This window comes from Tribolium madens, unplaced genomic scaffold, assembly GCF_015345945.1.
Source record: "Tribolium madens isolate multiple individuals breed KSU strain unplaced genomic scaffold, Tmad_KSU_1.1 Scaffold_71;HRSCAF=194;Tcas5.2_LG6, whole genome shotgun sequence".
NCBI lineage: Eukaryota > Metazoa > Arthropoda > Insecta > Coleoptera > Tenebrionidae > Tribolium > Tribolium madens.
In genome coordinates this window covers 7,890,847-7,908,843 of record NW_025401041.1, presented here as the reverse complement: position 1 = coordinate 7,908,843, position 17,997 = coordinate 7,890,847, and the positions used below count along the sequence as shown (strand labels likewise).

At 33.7% G+C, this 17,997-nt stretch overlaps 3 protein-coding genes and 1 pseudogene across 3 annotated transcripts; 3 read left to right on the top strand and 1 right to left on the bottom strand.

Moving 5' to 3' along the window:
• Positions 1-802: 802 nt before the first annotated feature.
• On the top strand, positions 803-6,287 carry LOC123008613 (probable multidrug resistance-associated protein lethal(2)03659). The gene is made up of 6 exons (XM_044404502.1): positions 803-906; positions 954-1,187; positions 1,236-1,823; positions 3,357-5,014; positions 5,062-5,292; positions 5,341-6,287. The coding sequence occupies exons 1-6, from the start codon at positions 815-817 to the stop codon at positions 6,255-6,257; spliced, it is 3,720 nt and encodes a 1,239-aa protein (XP_044260437.1). The 5' UTR covers positions 803-814; the 3' UTR covers positions 6,258-6,287.
• Positions 6,288-11,464: 5,177 nt separating this feature from the next.
• On the bottom strand, positions 11,465-13,502 carry LOC123008447. The gene is made up of 6 exons (XM_044404241.1): positions 12,692-13,502; positions 12,289-12,645; positions 12,027-12,244; positions 11,861-11,975; positions 11,663-11,815; positions 11,465-11,620 (listed from the first exon to the last, which is right to left on the bottom strand). Exons 1-6 carry the CDS (start codon positions 13,164-13,166, stop codon positions 11,523-11,525), a joined length of 1,416 nt encoding a protein of 471 aa, XP_044260176.1. The 5' UTR covers positions 13,167-13,502; the 3' UTR covers positions 11,465-11,522.
• LOC123008446 lies at positions 13,342-15,062 on the top strand (annotated as a pseudogene).
• Position 15,063: 1 nt separating this feature from the next.
• On the top strand, positions 15,064-16,268 carry LOC123009017 (plasma kallikrein-like). The gene is made up of 3 exons (XM_044405112.1): positions 15,064-15,233; positions 15,280-15,451; positions 15,502-16,268. The coding sequence occupies exons 1-3, from the start codon at positions 15,188-15,190 to the stop codon at positions 16,085-16,087; spliced, it is 804 nt and encodes a 267-aa protein (XP_044261047.1). The 5' UTR covers positions 15,064-15,187; the 3' UTR covers positions 16,088-16,268.
• Positions 16,269-17,997: the final 1,729 nt, after the last annotated feature.

The window sequence follows — 17,997 nt, the reverse complement described above, 5'->3', positions numbered from 1 at the left end:
TTTTTTGGCAAACTTGAGACTTATAAGYGGGAGAAAAGTGGGGAAAAARCATCATTATTTAAGATTCATTTMTGCAAATTTAATCTGTGTCTTGTCTCTTTCCTACGTTGTTTTTTTCTGGTACCAGAAACATCCCGGCGATTTTTTTAATCAATATTTTGTTAGGATTATCGAAAATTATTGTATTTTTTTGTACAATTATTTTCTTTGCACYATTTTGATAACGTTAGTCTCGAGATATAAAAATCTGAAGACACAACTCAAGAATCGTCGATTGAAAATAGTCGGATTTGGAATGACATTCCAAAAGAAAACTTTACATCTTTTCAATRAAATTTTCGGATGGTTTATTTTCCTATTAATTGCTCAAAGTGTGCTTCAGACTCTTCAAAATTTAAGCGATTTGATGTTTTATTCACTCTCAGTTCAGGTAATTTTTGTGGTGGTGGTATCACTTTTCGTACAACTTGTCCCAGTCATGGTTTTGATTTTTTTCTGTGGTTGTGTGATGGAAGAACAAAAAAAAATCGTTTTAATGACATACGAAATGTGGTGCTTCGAACATAATAAACGAATCGTGGATTTAATAAGAAAAACTGAAATTAAAATAAAAGCAGCTAATTTTTTATTATTTTGGACAAATCAGCCATTTTGTTTTATCTCAATTCAATAAATAAAACTCAAATTGTTTAAACAACTCATTTTTGCGATAATCACCCGTCAATTAAAACACTACAAACACTCGTAATTCACAACTTCGATAACCACAATTAGTAAAAATTATCACAATTAGTATCCAGTTTGCTCCGTCACAATGGAAGATAAAGAACGTGCAAAAATTTACTCAAAAACACAAAAAAGCCATCCAAAAGAGCGAACAAACTTCATATTCCATTTCTTATTTTGGTAAGACTTTCCACAAAATTTGAACCAAACAAAAAAAATGTACACAGTTGGGAACTCCCGATTGTAATCAAAGGATGGAAAAAGGACTTGAGCGAAGACGACCTCTACAGTCCTTTGAAAGACATCGACTCGAAGATGTTGGGCGATAAATTGGAACAGTTTTGGTTCGAGGAGGAGAATTTCCAGAAGAAACCATCACTGGCAAGGGCTATTAGACGATTATTTGGGTGGGAAATCGCCAAATTTGGGATTTTGTATTTCCCAGTTGATTTAGCTGTGGTGTAAGAAAATTTCCCGATTAGTCACAAAAATTACTTTTCTGATTCCAGTTTATGCCAACCACATTTCTTGATCAAACTCCTGAATTACTACACCCCAAAACAAACAAACACAACCCTGAAAGAGGCACTTTTGTACGCTTCAGCAATCGTTTTATTATCACTCCTCCGCGTCCTTTTTTTCCATTATTTCGTCATGTCTTTGTCATTTATTGGCCTCAAGGCCCGAATCGCTTGCTCATCCCTAATCTACCGCAAATCCCTCACATTAAAGAAAACAACTTTTCAAAAAATCACAACAGGACAAATTGTTAATTTATTATCAAACGATGTCTACAGGCTTGACTACGTCTTCGCTTACATGCATTTTATTTGGATCAGTCCACTTGAAACAATCCTTGCAGGACTTTACCTCGATTATGCTTTAGGTCACACAGCTTTAGCTGGAATTGCTGTTATTGTCTTCTGTCTTCTATTGCAAGCCTATATGTCACGACAAATCTCAATTTGTCGCAAAAACGTCGCCGTTAAAACCGACTACAGGATTCGACTCATGAACGACATTGTCTCCGGGATTCAAGCCATCAAAATGTTCACGTGGGAAAACTCATTCGCGAGACTCATCGAAGCGGCGAGAAAGTGAGTATGGCAAAAACTGACCGAAAATTGAGAAACTTTTGATGCGAATAATCTTTACGGGGGGCCATGAGCGAGATATTTTCAAAAAAAAATTTTAAAGTGGACAAAGTTACATTAAATTTCAGTATTTTTGTGTCAATAATACCAAACTGGGGCCTTTTTAAGTCTGTAAAACCACCAAAATGTGTTTTTCCAGGATTGAGTTGTCAAAATTTAGAAATATTTGATGCAAATAATCTTTACGGTGGGGCCATGAGCGAAACATTTTCAATTTTTTTTTAATTTTTTAAAACTGACAGTCACGTTAAATTTCAGTATTTTGTGTCAATAACACCTAACTGGGGCCCCTTTAAATCTGTAAAAGCACCAAAATGTGTTTTCCCAAGATTGAGTTATCAAAATTTAGAAATACCGGGAGGGGCATCGGTTACGCGCAGATAAGAAATCTCCACTTCTAATTAAATAAAATTGTTGAATTTTTTCACACTTACCTGGGCATTAGTAAGGTACATTCTCTAGTTTTTTGGTAATTTTTCATTCACAAACAAAGCCAAAAAAAAGTAATTTTCTCCCAAAAACACCAAACTGGGGCCTCATTAAATCTGTAAAACCACCACAATGTGTTTTTTTAAGATTGAGTTGTCAAAACTTAGAAATATGTGATACAAATAACCTTTACGAACGCGACATTTTCAATTTTTAAACTGACAAAATCATGTTAAATTTCAGTATTTTTGTGTCAAAAACACCAAACTGGGGCTCCTTTAAATCTGTAAACCCACCAAAATGTGTTTTTCCAAGATTGAGTTGTCAAAATTTAGAAATATTTGATGCAAATACTCTTTACGAGCACGACGTTTTTAAATTTTTTTTTAATTTTCTAAAACTGACAAAGTTACTTTAAATTTCAGTATTTTTGTGTCAATAACACCACACTGGGGCCTCTTTAAGTCTGTAAAACCACCAAAATGTGTTTTTTCAGGATTGAGTTGTCAAAATTTAGAAATATTTGATGCGAATAATCTTTACGGTGGGGCCATGAGCGAGACATTTTTAATTTTTTTTTAATTTTCTAAAACTGACAAAGTCACGTTAAATTTCAGTATTTTTGTCTCAATAACACCAAACTGGGGCCCCTTTAAGTCTGCAAAACAACCAAAATGTGTTTTTTTAGGATTGAGTTGTCAAAATTTAGAAATTTGTCATGGGAATAATTTTTACGCTGGGGCCATGATCGAGACATTTTTTTTTTAATTTTTTGAAAGTGACAAAGTCACGTTAAATTTTAGTATTGTTGTGTAAATAACACCAAACTGATGCTCTTTTAAGTCTGTAAAACCACCAAAATATGTTTTTCCAGAATTAAGTTGTCAAAATTTAGAAATTTTTGATGCGAATAATCTTTACGGTGGGGCCATGAGCGAGACATTTTCAATTTTTTTTTTAATTTTCTAAAACTGCCAAAGTTACGTTAAATTTTAGTATTTATGGGGCCCCTTTAAGTATGTAGAACCACCAAAATGTGTTTTCCAGGATTGAGTTGTCAAAAGTGCGAAAATCGCTCCAATATCGCGTGGTGAACAACAGTCTGCGTCTCCTTTTCACCAAAATCGCCGTCTATTTGTGTCTCTTGATCATGTTTTTGACTGGGCGTGCCCTCACATCACAGTTTGTCTTCGGTTTGATCAACATTTACGAATATTTGAAGATTTCAACAATTATTTTAATGCCATTGGGAGTAACACTTCTCTCCGAAGCAAGAATTTCGATTTTGCGAATCCAGAACTTTCTTTTGACCGAATTTGACAAAACCCCCCGCAAACAAATCTCCCCAATCCACTTGATCAAGTCGCAAACTGACCTTGAGAAAACCTTCATTGGCGTCCGTCTAATCAATGCGAGCTATAGTTGGAATCCAAATTACGAGCTCTTGAAAAATGTTAATTTTGTTGCGACTTGTGGCGAAGTAATCGGTGTGATTGGCAGTGCCGGTTGTGGGAAAACCACATTTCTGAATTTGATTTTACGCGAATTGGACCTCCAAAAGGGCAGTATTGACGTGACCGGAGTCGTGTCGTATGCCTCTCAAGACCCGTGGATTTTTCCGGGAAGTATCAAACAAAACATACTTTTCGGCGAGGAAATGGACCCGGAAAAGTACCAAAAGGTCATCAGGGTGTGTGCCCTCGAACGCGACTTTTCCCTTTTTCCCTTCGGTGACAACACTTCGGTGGGTGAACGAGGAGTGATGCTGAGTGGGGGCCAAAAAGCGCGGATAAATCTAGCCCGAGCTGTGTACCGAAACGCCCAAATTTACCTCCTCGACGACCCCTTATCAGCAGTGGACTCACACGTGGCCTCTGTTATCTACAACGACTGCATTTTGGGGTACTTGAGCCACAAATGCGTGATTTTAGTCACACACCAAGTCCACTTTCTCACAAACGCATCGAAAATCTACTTGATTCGTGACAAAACCTTGCAAGACATTGGGAACAAAATTGAGACAATTGGGAGAAATGACACTCCGGGGGTGGGAGAAACCACGATGAAAACCTACGATTTGCCCCTTGAAATTAAAGAACACCGGACTTCGGGCACTACAACAACCCGGATTTACCGGAGTTACACCAAAGCCGCCGGTAGTATCCTCAAAAGTGTCATAATCCTAATTTTGTTAATCCTGAGTCAAGCTTTTGCCAACACAGTTGAGTATTTCGTGGCATTTCTTGTAAATATGGCCCAGGAAAAGAGTTTTCACGCAGAATTGCGTAAATTTTTCACGAGAAATAACAGTTTGTATGTTTACACAGCTCTAGTTGTGGTTTTTGTGACCATGACATACACAGCTTTGACTTGTTTGACTCGATATTGCCTAAAAGCAGCGAGAAATTTGCACAATGCCATGCTAAGAAATGTGGTCCATGGACCCATGGAGTTTTTCAACCATCACACATCTGGGAGGATTATTAATCGGTTTTCCAAAGATATGGGCTGCGTGGATGAACAAATCCCGCTAAATTTAATCCTAGGAGTCACAATGGCCTTACTATTGTTAGGGATCACCATCACCATCTCGATTTTGAACTACTGGATGATAATCCCAACCATAATCCTTGTGATCATCATCAGCTTCTATGGGATTATCTTCCAGCCAACTAATAATAACGTCAAAAGGACGGAATCGATTAGTAAGTCGGGAAGTGTGTTATTACAACCCTCAATTTTTTTTTCGTAGCAAAAAGTTCAGTTTTTACGCACACAATGGCCTCGCTTCAAGGTTTAACCACAATTCGGGCTTTTGGAGGCGAAAAAATCCTCAAGAAAGAATTCGACAATCATTTGAATTTGTACAGTTCAGCCTTCTACATGTTGACGGCAATGTACTCAACTTTGACCTTTTGGACTGACTTTACATGTGTCCTCTACACCGGTTTAGTAATCTTCAGTTTTTTTGCGTTTGGTTCTAGTAAGTGGTACTACAAATTTCTGGTACTACTATTTAATGGTGTTTTAGAAATGTGGGTTGGCTACATTGGTTTGGCCATAACCCAGTCGACCTCCCTGGTGGGTCTCATCCAATATGGTACCAAAACCTGGAGCGAATTGGACTCCCAAATGACGTCAGTGGAGCGCGTGGTCGAGTATGCGGAGCTGGAACCCGAGAAAGACGATGGTACTGCTGTCCCATCGGACATGTGGCCCAACAATGGGCGAATTCTCTTCGATGGGGTAACCATGAAGTACCCTCTAAGTAATACAACGGTGCTCAAAAACGTGACATTTAATATAAATTCGGGTGAGAAAATTGGGATTGTTGGTCGAACCGGAGCCGGGAAAAGTAGCCTAATTTCGGTACTTTTCCGCCTCTTCCATTTTGATGGTACAGTTTTGATTGATGGTGTTGACACGAAAAGTCTCCCATTGGCAGTCTTGAGGTCCAAAATCGCGATAATTCCCCAAGATCCGGTGCTTTTTTTGGGTTCTTTGCGCCAGAATTTGGACCCTTTTGACCAATTCCTTGACACTCAATTATGGGCATCTCTTGAAGATGTTGAACTCAAAGAAATGGTTTCGTCGTGGCCTCAAGGTCTTGAAACTGTAATTCTAGAAGGCGGGGCTAATGTTAGTGTGGGTCAGAGACAACTTTTATGTCTAGTTAGGGCCATTTTGCGCAATTCCAAAATCATAGTTTTGGATGAAGCGACCGCAAATGTCGATTTGAAGACCGATGAAGTGATTCAGAAAGTTGTGAGGAGGAAATTCCGGAATTGTACGGTTTTGACCATTGCCCATCGTTTGAATACCATCATGGATTCGGACAAGATTCTTGTGATGGATGCTGGGACGGTGGCGGAGTTTGGGCCACCTGGACAGCTTTTGCAAGATGTAAATGGGTTGTTTTATGGGTTTGTCAAAACAAGTGGGAAATAATTTATTTCATTGAATAAAAATTTTATACAAGTTTGAGTTTCATTTATTGAATTGTGCCAACACGAGGACGAAAGCTACTATCGTGTCTAAGACACCCAAAATGGTTGTTTTGTCCAAAATAAAAAAATTTGCTGCTGTTATCTTGATTTCAGTTTTTCTTATTAAATCGACGATTTGTTTGTTATGTTCGAAGCTCCACATTTCGTATGTCATTAAAACGATTTTTTTTTGTTCTTCCATCACACAACCACAGAAAAAAATCAAAACCATGACTGGGACAAGTTGTACGAAAAGTGATACCACCACCACAAAAATTACCTGAACTGAGAGTGAATAAAACATCAAATCGCTTAAATTTTGAAGAGTCTGAAGCACACTTTGAGCAATTAATAGGAAAATAAACCATCCGAAAATTTYATTGAAAAGATGTAAAGTTTTCTTTTGGAATGTCATTCCAAATCCGACTATTTTCAATCGACGATTCTTGAGTTGTGTCTTCAGATTTTTATATCTCGAGACTAACGTTATCAAAATRGTGCAAAGAAAATAATTGTACAAAAAAATACAATAATTTTCGATAATCCTAACAAAATATTGATTAAAAAAATCGCCGGGATGTTTCTGGTACCAGAAAAAAACAACGTAGGAAAGAGACAAGACACAGATTAAATTTGCAKAAATGAATCTTAAATAATGATGYTTTTTCCCCACTTTTCTCCCRCTTATAAGTCTCAAGTTTGCCAAAAAATCACTCAATTGTTWCTTTTTRCAAAAATTCAACGCCAAAATAATGTAAGTGTTACAAAAAAACAATGACAAGTCAGTAWAAAAATGAACAAACCTAACGGTTGTACTAAACCTAACGTAAAATTCTCGACATTTTATAGAATAAATTTCGCCAGAAAAATAAATTATTARSACAATAATCGGCCACAACTTTTCTGAAAATTTCTCAGCAATGGTAAAATAAATTGCAAACACTTCCAAATCCATAATTACGTCTCGCAACACTGATCAAATATCAAACAACGCCATTTATTTGTGTTGGTATTAATTACTTTCCATATTTACGTTTGTGATAAAATCTAATTTATTTGCCAAGCAATTTGAAACTAATATTACCCAAAATACACATTTTTATTACTTCCGMTTTTAATWATTCAACTCATTTTCCATCAAAATGTATAAAATAATCCCCAAATTTGGTCATTTTCTCGCAATTGGGGCCAAAAATTCTAATAAAATTTATACAACATTTTTGATAATTTTCCTAACTGTCTTAATTCTTGTTTCAAATTATTTTCGACTTTCTTATTATKAAAATTTTACCRCAYTCAAACTTCTCAATAACATTTTGCTCGAAACTGTGATGTATTTCTTTGCTGTTGTCTTAATCCTTGATGGTGKGTTTTGGAAAAAAAACCAGTGGGTTATTTTATGGGCAATGGTAGAAAATCATGGTAAAAAATACACTTTTCGGTTTGTACTAGCCCAAATTGTGTTTGTGGTACTTGATTGGTGCTCGATTTTGCTCTGGATGAATTTGGAAGGAATAATTTTTTTAAAACAGTACTTCATCGATGTGGTACTACTTTATTATCAATTTTACATCACTTGTCTTATAATAATTTTGGCGAAAATAATAAGCGACGAGTACCACGAATTGAGTCAAAAAATCAAAAACTCCAACTTGCAAAAAATCCAAAATCGGATTGTTTCACTTAATGATTGTGTTTTAATTTTTAACCAGATTTTTGGTTTTGGATTTGTTTGTCTTGTAATGACTTGTGGTTTAACTGTGGTCGAATTTTTGGACGATATTTTTAAAAACAGTTATGGTTACACCAGACAACAATATTTCGGTATTGTCGTTGCGAATTTAYTCACAATTTTGCAAACTTTGGTAAGTCAAAAATTTGGAATTTTTTTGATTGTGTTTKCAGATTCCCACRTTATTGTCAATCTCGTATTGTCATCAAGTGTGTCAAAATGCCCGAAAAGTAGTGCTCAAGACTTGTAATTTGAGACGACAACTTGAAAATAAGAAACGAAAAGAAATCAGTTTTTTCATTAAAACAAGTCTGAATCATTTTCCAGAATTTTCAGCAGTTTTTTTCKAAATTGACAAAAGTGTGATTTCCAAAATGTTGGGTTGTGTCACCACTTATCTAATCGTTGTGGTCCAATTTAATGCAAAAAAGAAATAAAAAAATAAAACTCAAAAATAATTTGTTATTATTTATTGAAACTGTGTCAAAACAATCAAAAACGCGACAATTGTATTCAAAACTGTTAAAATTGTCGATTTATTCAAAATAAAAAAACCCGCTGCGGTTAATTTGACTTCAGTTTTTCTTATCAAATCGACAAAATCCCCCAACTTCTTCTTATCACGTTCAAAACTCCACTTCATTTCATAAGTAACCAAAGCAATTTTTTTCTGTTCTTCCATCACACGACCACACAAATAAATCACAAACAAGGCTGGTATTAATTGCGACAATTGGACTAAAAATGCAATCAACGCAAGTTGGGCCTTATCTTTGTAGAAGAAAATGTCACTTAAATCTTGCAGTGATTGCGTTATTACCAACACAAGAATTAGAAGAATTGATAAACCGAAAGTTCGGTTAAACAAATCCAAAGTGATTTTCTGAATCGTCATTTCACGAGCGACTGTTTTGTATCGATTTTTCAACAATTGCAATTTCAGTAATTTATAACGTGACAAGATTATTAATAATAAAGTAGAGTGGAAACAATTGTACAAAAATTGACAATAATTTTCAACCAAACTCAATGAATAGCGGTCCCAAAAATTGTTAAATTTTTGTGACCAAAAATAAACCGAATAAATGATAGTTGAAACAAAAAAGAAATTTACGAGAAAAAACACAAAATAAATGCGATTTTTACGAATTTTTCGGCCCTTCCCTAGTCGCAAATTTGCTAAAAAYTRACACCAGTMGTTCCTCTTCCAGAAATTGAAAGCCAAYACTTGYTAAACATTGCAAATAAAATACGAAAAGTCAGTTGAAAAGTAGACAAGTCGAGCAATTGTTCGAGAATCTTGGTAAAAATCCCGACTTTTGATTGAGTAAAAAACACAACTCGTGTAGATTAAAACGACAAAAATGGGCCACAATTTCCCTGAAAATTTATTACAAACTGAAAAATACACTTCCAGCACTTCTAAATCCATTGCATGCAACACTAGAAATAAATAAAACGCAACTTTTTGTCCGTTTCGATTGGATTATCACTCAAGTTCACATTTTTTATGTTTGGTAAAAACTTTCTCATCTTTTCCAAATCATCCCTGAGCTGATTCCCTTCCAAATTCAGCGTTTCCAAGTTTTATAATCCCTGAAAAACATTTTCGGACAATTCCCTAATTTAATTGAAACTCAAATCCAATTCTCGCAAATTGTTCATGTTGCGAAACGCCCCAGGGATTATATTTTTAATCCCTAATCCTTTCAGCACCAACTTTTGCACAAATTTTATGTTGAGTAGACGAATAATTAGAGATTCTTGGTATTTCAGAGTTTAAATTAGATAATTTTAGACAATTTTTCAAAAACTTATGAAATTTTACAATTTAGTAAAACATGGCTGAAAATCTTAATTAAATTTGAAATATGCTTTTTTTCACAGAGAAATTTAATGAATTAAAAAATTACTAAAACCAAAGTGAAAATTGCAAAATTATAACAGAAAATGTGTTACTTTTGATTTTTTCTGTTTTTTACTAAAAACCCAACAAGTGTTTTTATCCTAATTATTTAAATAAATATACAAAAAACAATTGCCCCTTATAAAATAAAGCAATATCAAAAAGATAAAGCCTTTTGTGTTTAACTGTTAATATTTTTTAAATTTTTTTAAATTTATTTTTTTTAAGCTTTAATATAATTTTTTTTATTAAGATCTGTGCTATTTAAAACAGTGCACAAAAATGTCTGTTGTTATTTAAAAAAAATAAAAATGACGTAACAACTCAAAAACGAATGACATCATAAATGTCACTATAATGTCAAAATATAGCATTTAAAAAAATAATTTTGACCTGCTCGAGGAATTTTTTTGAAAAAACTACGAAACTTTTAGCCCCACTAAAAATTTTGGGCCCCCTTACATAAAAATTGTTTCTAACTACAGGCCTGCTCATGTGTGAAAAATAATAAGGTTTTAGTGCTTTGATACATAAATAACTATTACTACACTCTAAAACAAATTTACATAAGAAAAAATAAAAACAAAAAAACATGTATTCTAGAAGAAAGAATAAAATAAACGGATAGGAAGAGTGCAAAGGGAGACTGAATTATATCTTAGTATACTTAAAAAAATTAGAAAAATTTAATACTTGTAAATAAATTGTAACACTAAAATTAGAATAATGCAAGAAAAAAATTGAAGAACAAGGAGAAGCGGAAAAAAAATAAAAATGTAAAAAAATAAGTCACAGTATTTTTTAATTTTTTTATTTAGCAGTATTTGTGTAGTTTTCTTTATTATTCTTACGTTGAATTTTAATTTTTTGTTAATTTACAATGTTTGAATTTACAAAAACTAATAAAATCTCAAAAATGTATAAAATGTAAGTATCAAAGATTTATATTATAAAAAACCTTGAATGATAATAACACATAGATAATAATAAAGAAATAAAATAAAAAAATTAGCTAATTAAAGAGAAACTTAAGAAATTAAAAAATTACCAAAACCATTAACAACAGAAAATGTGTTGCTTTTGATTTTTCTATGTTTTTTGCTAAAAAATCCAACATGTTAAAAAAATTGACAAAAGGGACCAAAAATAGACCTAAAATGTCTTGTTTTTATTTATTTTAGTAGACTTAGAGCGGTTTTAAACAAAAATCGTATTAAATTTAGAATATTTTGCTATACACAATAGATAAGATAAATAATTGCAAAAAAATGCATTATTATTTTTTTTCACCCAAAAATTTTTTTTTTCAAACTTTGTACTAAAATAAAGCAAAAAATTGTTAAAATAGCTTACAAATATGTAATTTTTTAAATAATCACGTCTAAAATGCAGTATTTTTTTAATCTTGTACAACTTTTAGCAAAAAACCCAAAAATTTAAAGTTTCTGTCACAGAAAAGCAAATTCAATCTAAATTTGTAATAGACTATTCATAAAATTTTCAAAAAAAAAAAATATAGGATGTGGTTTAATTAAATAAAAATTCAAAAATTCTTAATAAATTTAAATTAAATAAATATGAATAAATAATCAAGGACACCTGTTTTGGGTATAAAATAATTTAAATCCACGCCCTGTAACACTCCCATCGGTCCTCACAGGAATCACAATCGGTCCGGCACTGGAATCTATCAAAAAATGTCAAGAAATTGTCAAAATTTGACACTTACCAGTAACCGGGGCATTCATGGTAAAATCCTCAATCAAAGACCCATCATTGAGCTTATCACCACACAATCTGGTACCACCGATCACTATATAATCATCCGGACAGTTAAAAATATCAACGCCTGCTTGACCCATCGGAACGGTACTTACCCCATCTAGAAAAACCATCAATTTCGGTGTCAAAATTTGACAAAACTTACCATCATTCAAATTGACCAATTGAAAAGGGTATTCGAGACCATTGGGCACATTTGTGTACGTAATTGAGCAAAAACCGGCTTCTTTTCGGATACAAATCGCATAGTTGAGATTATTCTGCAATTATTTTACTAGAGCGGAACATAAATTTCACGCATTGTTACTAACAAAATATCCCGGTTCGCTTCTATTATTTATGGCCGCTTGGTCGTAATTAAATGATGATATCATTCCGGTGACTCCGGTGTAGTACTGTAAACAATTATTTGATTGGGAACAATCATTTGCTATTTGACAGATCCGGATTTTGTAACGTTTTCTTTCTCCGGTATTTGACAGTACTGATAATTGTAAGGGGCCCATTAAAGTCGAAACATCGACATAAACTAAAAAAAAAATTGTAGTACCAATAGTACCCAAGTGGTACTACCATGTTGTCCGGTATTGTAACCACAAATCTCCGGTACTGCATTGATATTTTGGCCACTAATCACCAATCTTTCGGTACCACAAGTACCATCAACTGGTCCTCTCAACTCCAAATCAATGAAATCGATTCGCATTTGTTGGATGTTATCCCCTTGTTTGTAGATATTAATGGTACACTCCATGGTAGTGTCAGATTGGCGATTGGTACCACTGAGTGGGAGTCGAGGGTCGGGGGTGATCGGCGGCGGCATGGTACTCGGTGGTAGTACCATTGGCCCGGGAGGGTCGTAGTCAGGGTACCCGGGACTCTCAAAATAGGTGCAATTGCGATCAGAACTGGTACCACAAGTATTCCGAACTACAAGAACCCAATTTACAAGTGCCTGAAACTTGGTACTACTTACAGACACAGCACACTCCGTAACCGTCAGCACAGTCACCCAAATTGGTACCATTCATGGCCGAACATTCGGTTTCGTGGTAGCAAGTACCCAAATAATCACCAAAGGTACCACTACTTTGACACTGGGAGTTCGCAAATTGCACGATTTGGAACAAACTCAAAAACTTGTTGATTTTTTTTGTCTTGTTCCTCAAATCACCAAAAAATTTAGTCTCTGGTTGACGAAATTTTTGTTCGTAAAGTTTCGTCAAATAATTTTTGAGTAAATTGTTAATCCTCGCACGACCTGATGAAATTTTTGGACTGGTTTGAAATTTGGGTCTTTTATCCACGAAAACCCCAAATTCTGACTCAATCTCATTTTTGACGAAATCGTCTTTGCGGTTGTGAATTTCGGGTGGATCCCCGAAAAAATCAAAATGGATTATATCACCGGAGTGCACGAGAGGTAGTACTAAAACAAGCACAAGGAGCATGGTTAAACTGAGCGAAAAACGGGGAAAAATGCCTTAAAAGTACGACTTACCAGAGCGAAAAAAGTCACATTACGCTCTAGAAATCGACAAATTAGTGTAAATAAGCGACAGGTGGGTGAGCATGAATTCTTAAACTGACTATTGATTGACACACTTTATTTTTATTTTAAGAAAAATCGAAAATAATTGACGGTACCACTTGCCCTTGACCGGGAAACCTCAGATAATTTCATTACAAATCACATTCACTCTCACAGTCATGTTTGCGTGTTTGTTTTTAATGGTACTAGTGGTACTCCTGGTACACAAAAGACTCCTTTTGTACTACCACAGTGCCCAATTGCCCGGCCCTTTCGGCCTCCCGTTCCTCGGGAGTCTCCATTTGCTCATCGACGGCCCTAAAAGTATCCACAAGACTTTAACAAAACTCTTCGAGAGGTACCCCAAAGTTGTGAAGATTTGGTTCGGCCCTTGGCTATACGTGAGTACCACCGAACCCAACGATTTGAAGGTCATTCTGACCCATCATTTGGATAAAGGAGAGTTTTATGAATTGATGTCGGGGTACTTTCGCCGGGCTCTAGCCGCAGCTCCAGGTGAGTACCAACTGTAGTGACGAGTACCAAAATTTTTGTAGTTGATTTGTGGAAAAACAACAGGAAAAGTATCAACCCGACTTTTAATACCACGATTTTGAACACTTTTATTGGCGCTTTTGCGAAACAAGCCAACATTTTGGTAAAAAATTTGGGCAAGTACCAAGGAAATGAGGATATTTTCCCAATCGTGTGGAAATGCACACTTGATGCGGCTTGTGGTACCACCAAGGGTCACCAAACTTTAATAAATTTATTTGTTTTATTTTAGAAACCTTGGCCGACGTTGATCCAATTTATCTCGAGACTGAAGTTTGTTTAAAACGAGTTTTTCGGTCGGTACCACTTTCACTTTTCTCGTTTTATTACAGTTTTTTTAGAATTGAGGAGATTCTCCTGCAACGTTTTTTTAATCCTTTGTGCCACTTAAATATTTTATGGAAATTTTCACCCTTACGAAAGGAACTGGAAGTACTTTGGGAGCAAAATAGTACTTTTATTAAACAAATGATTGAAATAATGAAACAGTCAGATTCGAAAAAAAAACGTTTCCTTAACCATTTAATAGAGAATGAGAATAATCAAGATTACGTAATAGAAGAAGCTCAAATAATGTTTTTTGTTGGTACTGAAACATCTGGAGTTGCAATTAGCTCAGTTTTGCTAATTTTGGGTATCTACCCCAAAATTCAGGTACTCACACTATTATCACAACCAATTGATAACCCAATTATTAATAGGAAAAAATTTTTGACGAAATCGATCAAATCTTTTCCGGTAGTACCAGAAATGTCACTCTTGATGATATCAACCGCTTGGAATATTTAGAACGTGTGATTAAGGAAACTTTGAGATTACTTCCACCAATTCCCTTTGTGATGCGTTCCCTTCATGAGGATTTGAAATTGAGTTGTGGTACCTTTCCCGCAGGTTCCAGAGTAATAGTACCAATAATATGGTACTTAGAAATAAAGAATTTTGCCCCAAAGCGTTAAAATTCGGATCGGTTTTTAATTGAAGAAATTGAGAAACGGCCAACTTGTGCTTATATCTCGTTCAGTTATGGTACCACTTGAGTACCACCAAATTTAAATAAAACAACATTTATTTGGGTTGTTTCAGGTTACAAATACGGAATGTTGTCAATGAAGGTTATTTTAGCAACGATTTTAAGAACCTTCAAGGTCAAATCCTCAAATTATAAAAGTCTACAAGTGGTACTACTTATTCACATCATTGCCAAGGCTACAAATGGCTATAAAATTGTTTTGGAGAAACAAAATAAATAATTTTATGTTTATTTGTGTTTCATTATTATCTAAAATAGTAACAATAATAAAGGGGAATCACTTTGACAGTCACGATTTTCTAAGTACCACCTATATAAAGAAAACTCAGTGTTAGTTTAGTCAAACTTATTGCAAAATGAATAAGTTTAGTACTTGTCTACTTCTTTTACTTGTCACAAATGGTACTAAAAGTAAGTTATTTTTTCACACTCATGGTACTTGTTTCAGTTATGTCAAACAGTATAAGTCTCCGAATGGTGGGTGGAGTAGACACAAATGGTACCATCCCATTTATTGCTTCCATCAAACATTTAAAAGATAATGAAGTGATTAAATCGTGTTTGGGTACTATAATTTCAAATAAGTGGGTACTATCATCTGGTTTTTGTCTCTTGGGCGGGTACTTTATCTAATCATTTGGTTCTCTAGGTGTATAAATTATTATTTCAGAGATTTGGGTACCATTTTTGTCGATGTGGGCGTTTATAGCCACTCTGATGTACCCCCAAAACGGTATAAAAGTACCGAAATTGTGGTTCATCCCGATTTTGACAGTACCACCGGGCAAAACGACATTGGGCTAATCCGTCTCGAGTCCACCCCTTTGGTCACAACCATTCAACTTGGGCGGTTTTCCACCAAAAACCCAAAACTCACTGCTTTTGGGTGGAACGAAGACGAGAAAAATGACTACTCAAAACCAGAACCGTACCATCTTGCTCGCCTACAACTTGACATTTTACCAATGGAGGAATGCAAGAAGAAGTATCCAAATTTGGATTCTCTCGTCAAGTTGGACCAAAAGCAAATCTGTGGATATGGGGGCAAAGGGAAAGACATGTGTGGGGTGGATTTCGGGGGTCCCTTAATTGACAGTACCGGAAGACAAGTCGGGATTTTCAATGATGTTATTTTTGCAGCCTCGGGGCACAGTCACCAGTGTCATGGCCATCATGACCATCCCTTGGTTTTCACCAAAGTTGAGGCCTATGCCAACTGGATTTGCGAAGTTGCCCATATCTATTTCTTCAAATGAGTAGTACCAATTTTGGTACTGTTGGTCTAGTGACCTATTTTAAAAATTTTCTTAATCTAAACCAATATTTGTGGTTTGACATTTTCATATTGGTTTATACTGATAAAATTATTACTTATTTAGTATGAAAATATGCTGTAAACATTGAAAACAATGCACAATAAAACTATGCTTTATGGTACTACCTTGAAAATTGTAATAAAACATTCATTCAAAAACATAATTAATATAAATACTTAAAAAACTTAAAAAATCTTTTTTAATATACAGGGTGATTCATCGCAGCTCCGGTCTTCTGTAACTCATACTTTATTTATATTTTAGAGCGCACTTCAGAAAAATATTTTTGATTATACCGAGTGGCCCAAAAATATGTTACAATACAACCTTGTTTTTTTTTAAATGAAACACCATATGCTTCTTGGCATTTTTGAATGTAGCTTCAATTTTGTTTAGTTTTGAATTAAGTTGTTTTTTTTTGGCGAAAACATTGACACAAAAAGTTAAGACAGCTGAATTTTTTTTTACCATAGAAAATACGAACTTTGAAACTAAAACATTTTTTAATATATTGCAGTCGATAAGTTAAAAAAATGTTAAAGTTTGTTTTTTTTTTTTTTTTTTGCATCTAAGAGATTATTAAATGATCTTTCCAAAAACATTCACTTTTAAGTGTCTACAATTAATAACTAAAAGGATATTTAACAATAAACATTAAAAAAATATATCATTATTTCAATAGCCACCCTGTATAATAAAAAATATTTTCCTAAAATACGCTCTAGACTATAAATAAAGTAGAAAGGTACTATTCTAGGCACTAAGTAAAATAATAGATAAAACTTTAAGAATAATTCTATCCCTGTTAAAATTGCGTTTATTTTCCCTTGTTTAACATTTGAAACTACATTTCTACAGGGTGTTTAAAAAAAATTGTAAAATATTTAAGCAGGTAATAGGGTGAACCAAAATAAACAAAAAAGTTAGCAAAGTAACGGTTTTGGAAATATAGGATGTGAAAATTTTTAGAATTTTTACGTCTCTTCTTTGTTTCAACAGATTGCAAATAAATATTTCAAAAAAAAGAAATAATCTTTGATATCTATGACTTACTTCTTGTTTTACATCGTAATAAGAATTATGATACAAAAAATACATGTTAAATATCACACCAGAATTCTAAAAAGATTTGGAAAAATATTTAAAAAAAAGAAAATAGCATAAGAGCTTTACAACATGGACTAAATTAGACGTATAAACAAAAAAATTAAATTTGAAATTGTCAAGTAGTTCTTTCAAATTTCTTTTTTTTTATTATCTTCACCTTCTTCAGTTTTTCTTTCGAGATTCGTAGTTTTTTATATGATTTTTTTATTTCACGTTTTATTCTTGTGTTGTTAAAATTTTTTGTTACAAATTACCGTTTCAGGTTTTGTTTCAATCACCGTTTCTTTTTTTCTTAGATAAATAATAAGTTTTTTTTATTGTTTGTGTTGCCGAATTGGTTTTCTTTTTTATTATGTCATAACAATTTTTGATTCTATTTCCGTTTATTATTCTCAACTTTTATTTTTTTATTTTCCATGTTTATTTATTTATTTTTACTTGTTCAACATTCGGAACTACATTTCTACAGGGTGTTTAAAAATTATAAAATATTTAAGGAAGTAACAGGGTGAATCAAAATGAACAAAAAAGTTAACAAAGTAACGGTTTCGGAAACATCTATAAAAAAAAATTAAATTTTGATTTCTCTTCTTTGTTTCAACAGATTACAAATAAATATTTCAAAAAAACAAATAATCTTTGATATCAGTGACTTACTTCTTCTTTTACATCGTTATAAGACTTATGATACAAAAAATACGTATTAATTATCACACCAGAATTCTAAAAACATTTGTAAAAAT

Bases quoted from the DNA above. Each gene is read 5' to 3' on its own strand.
- LOC123008613 (XM_044404502.1), top strand. From the start codon at position 815: ATGGAAGATAAAGAACGTGCAAAAATTTACTCAAAAACACAAAAAAGC. The intron at 1,824-3,356 runs GTGAGTATGGCA...TGTGTTTTCCAG, and splicing joins CTCATCGAAGCGGCGAGAAA to GATTGAGTTGTCAAAAGTGC. The intron at 5,015-5,061 runs GTAAGTCGGGAA...TTTTTTTCGTAG, and splicing joins CAAAAGGACGGAATCGATTA to CAAAAAGTTCAGTTTTTACG.
- LOC123008447 (XM_044404241.1), bottom strand. From the start codon at position 13,166: ATGCTCCTTGTGCTTGTTTTAGTACTACCTCTCGTGCACTCCGGTGAT. The intron at 11,976-12,026 runs GTTAGTAACAAT...AAATAATTGCAG, and splicing joins GAAGCGAACCGGGATATTTT to AATAATCTCAACTATGCGAT. The intron at 11,816-11,860 runs GTAAGTTTTGTC...TGGTTTTTCTAG, and splicing joins ATTGGTCAATTTGAATGATG to ATGGGGTAAGTACCGTTCCG.
- LOC123009017 (XM_044405112.1), top strand. From the start codon at position 15,188: ATGAATAAGTTTAGTACTTGTCTACTTCTTTTACTTGTCACAAATG. The intron at 15,234-15,279 runs GTACTAAAAGTA...TACTTGTTTCAG, and splicing joins TCTTTTACTTGTCACAAATG to TTATGTCAAACAGTATAAGT. The intron at 15,452-15,501 runs GTACTTTATCTA...TTATTATTTCAG, and splicing joins GGTTTTTGTCTCTTGGGCGG to AGATTTGGGTACCATTTTTG.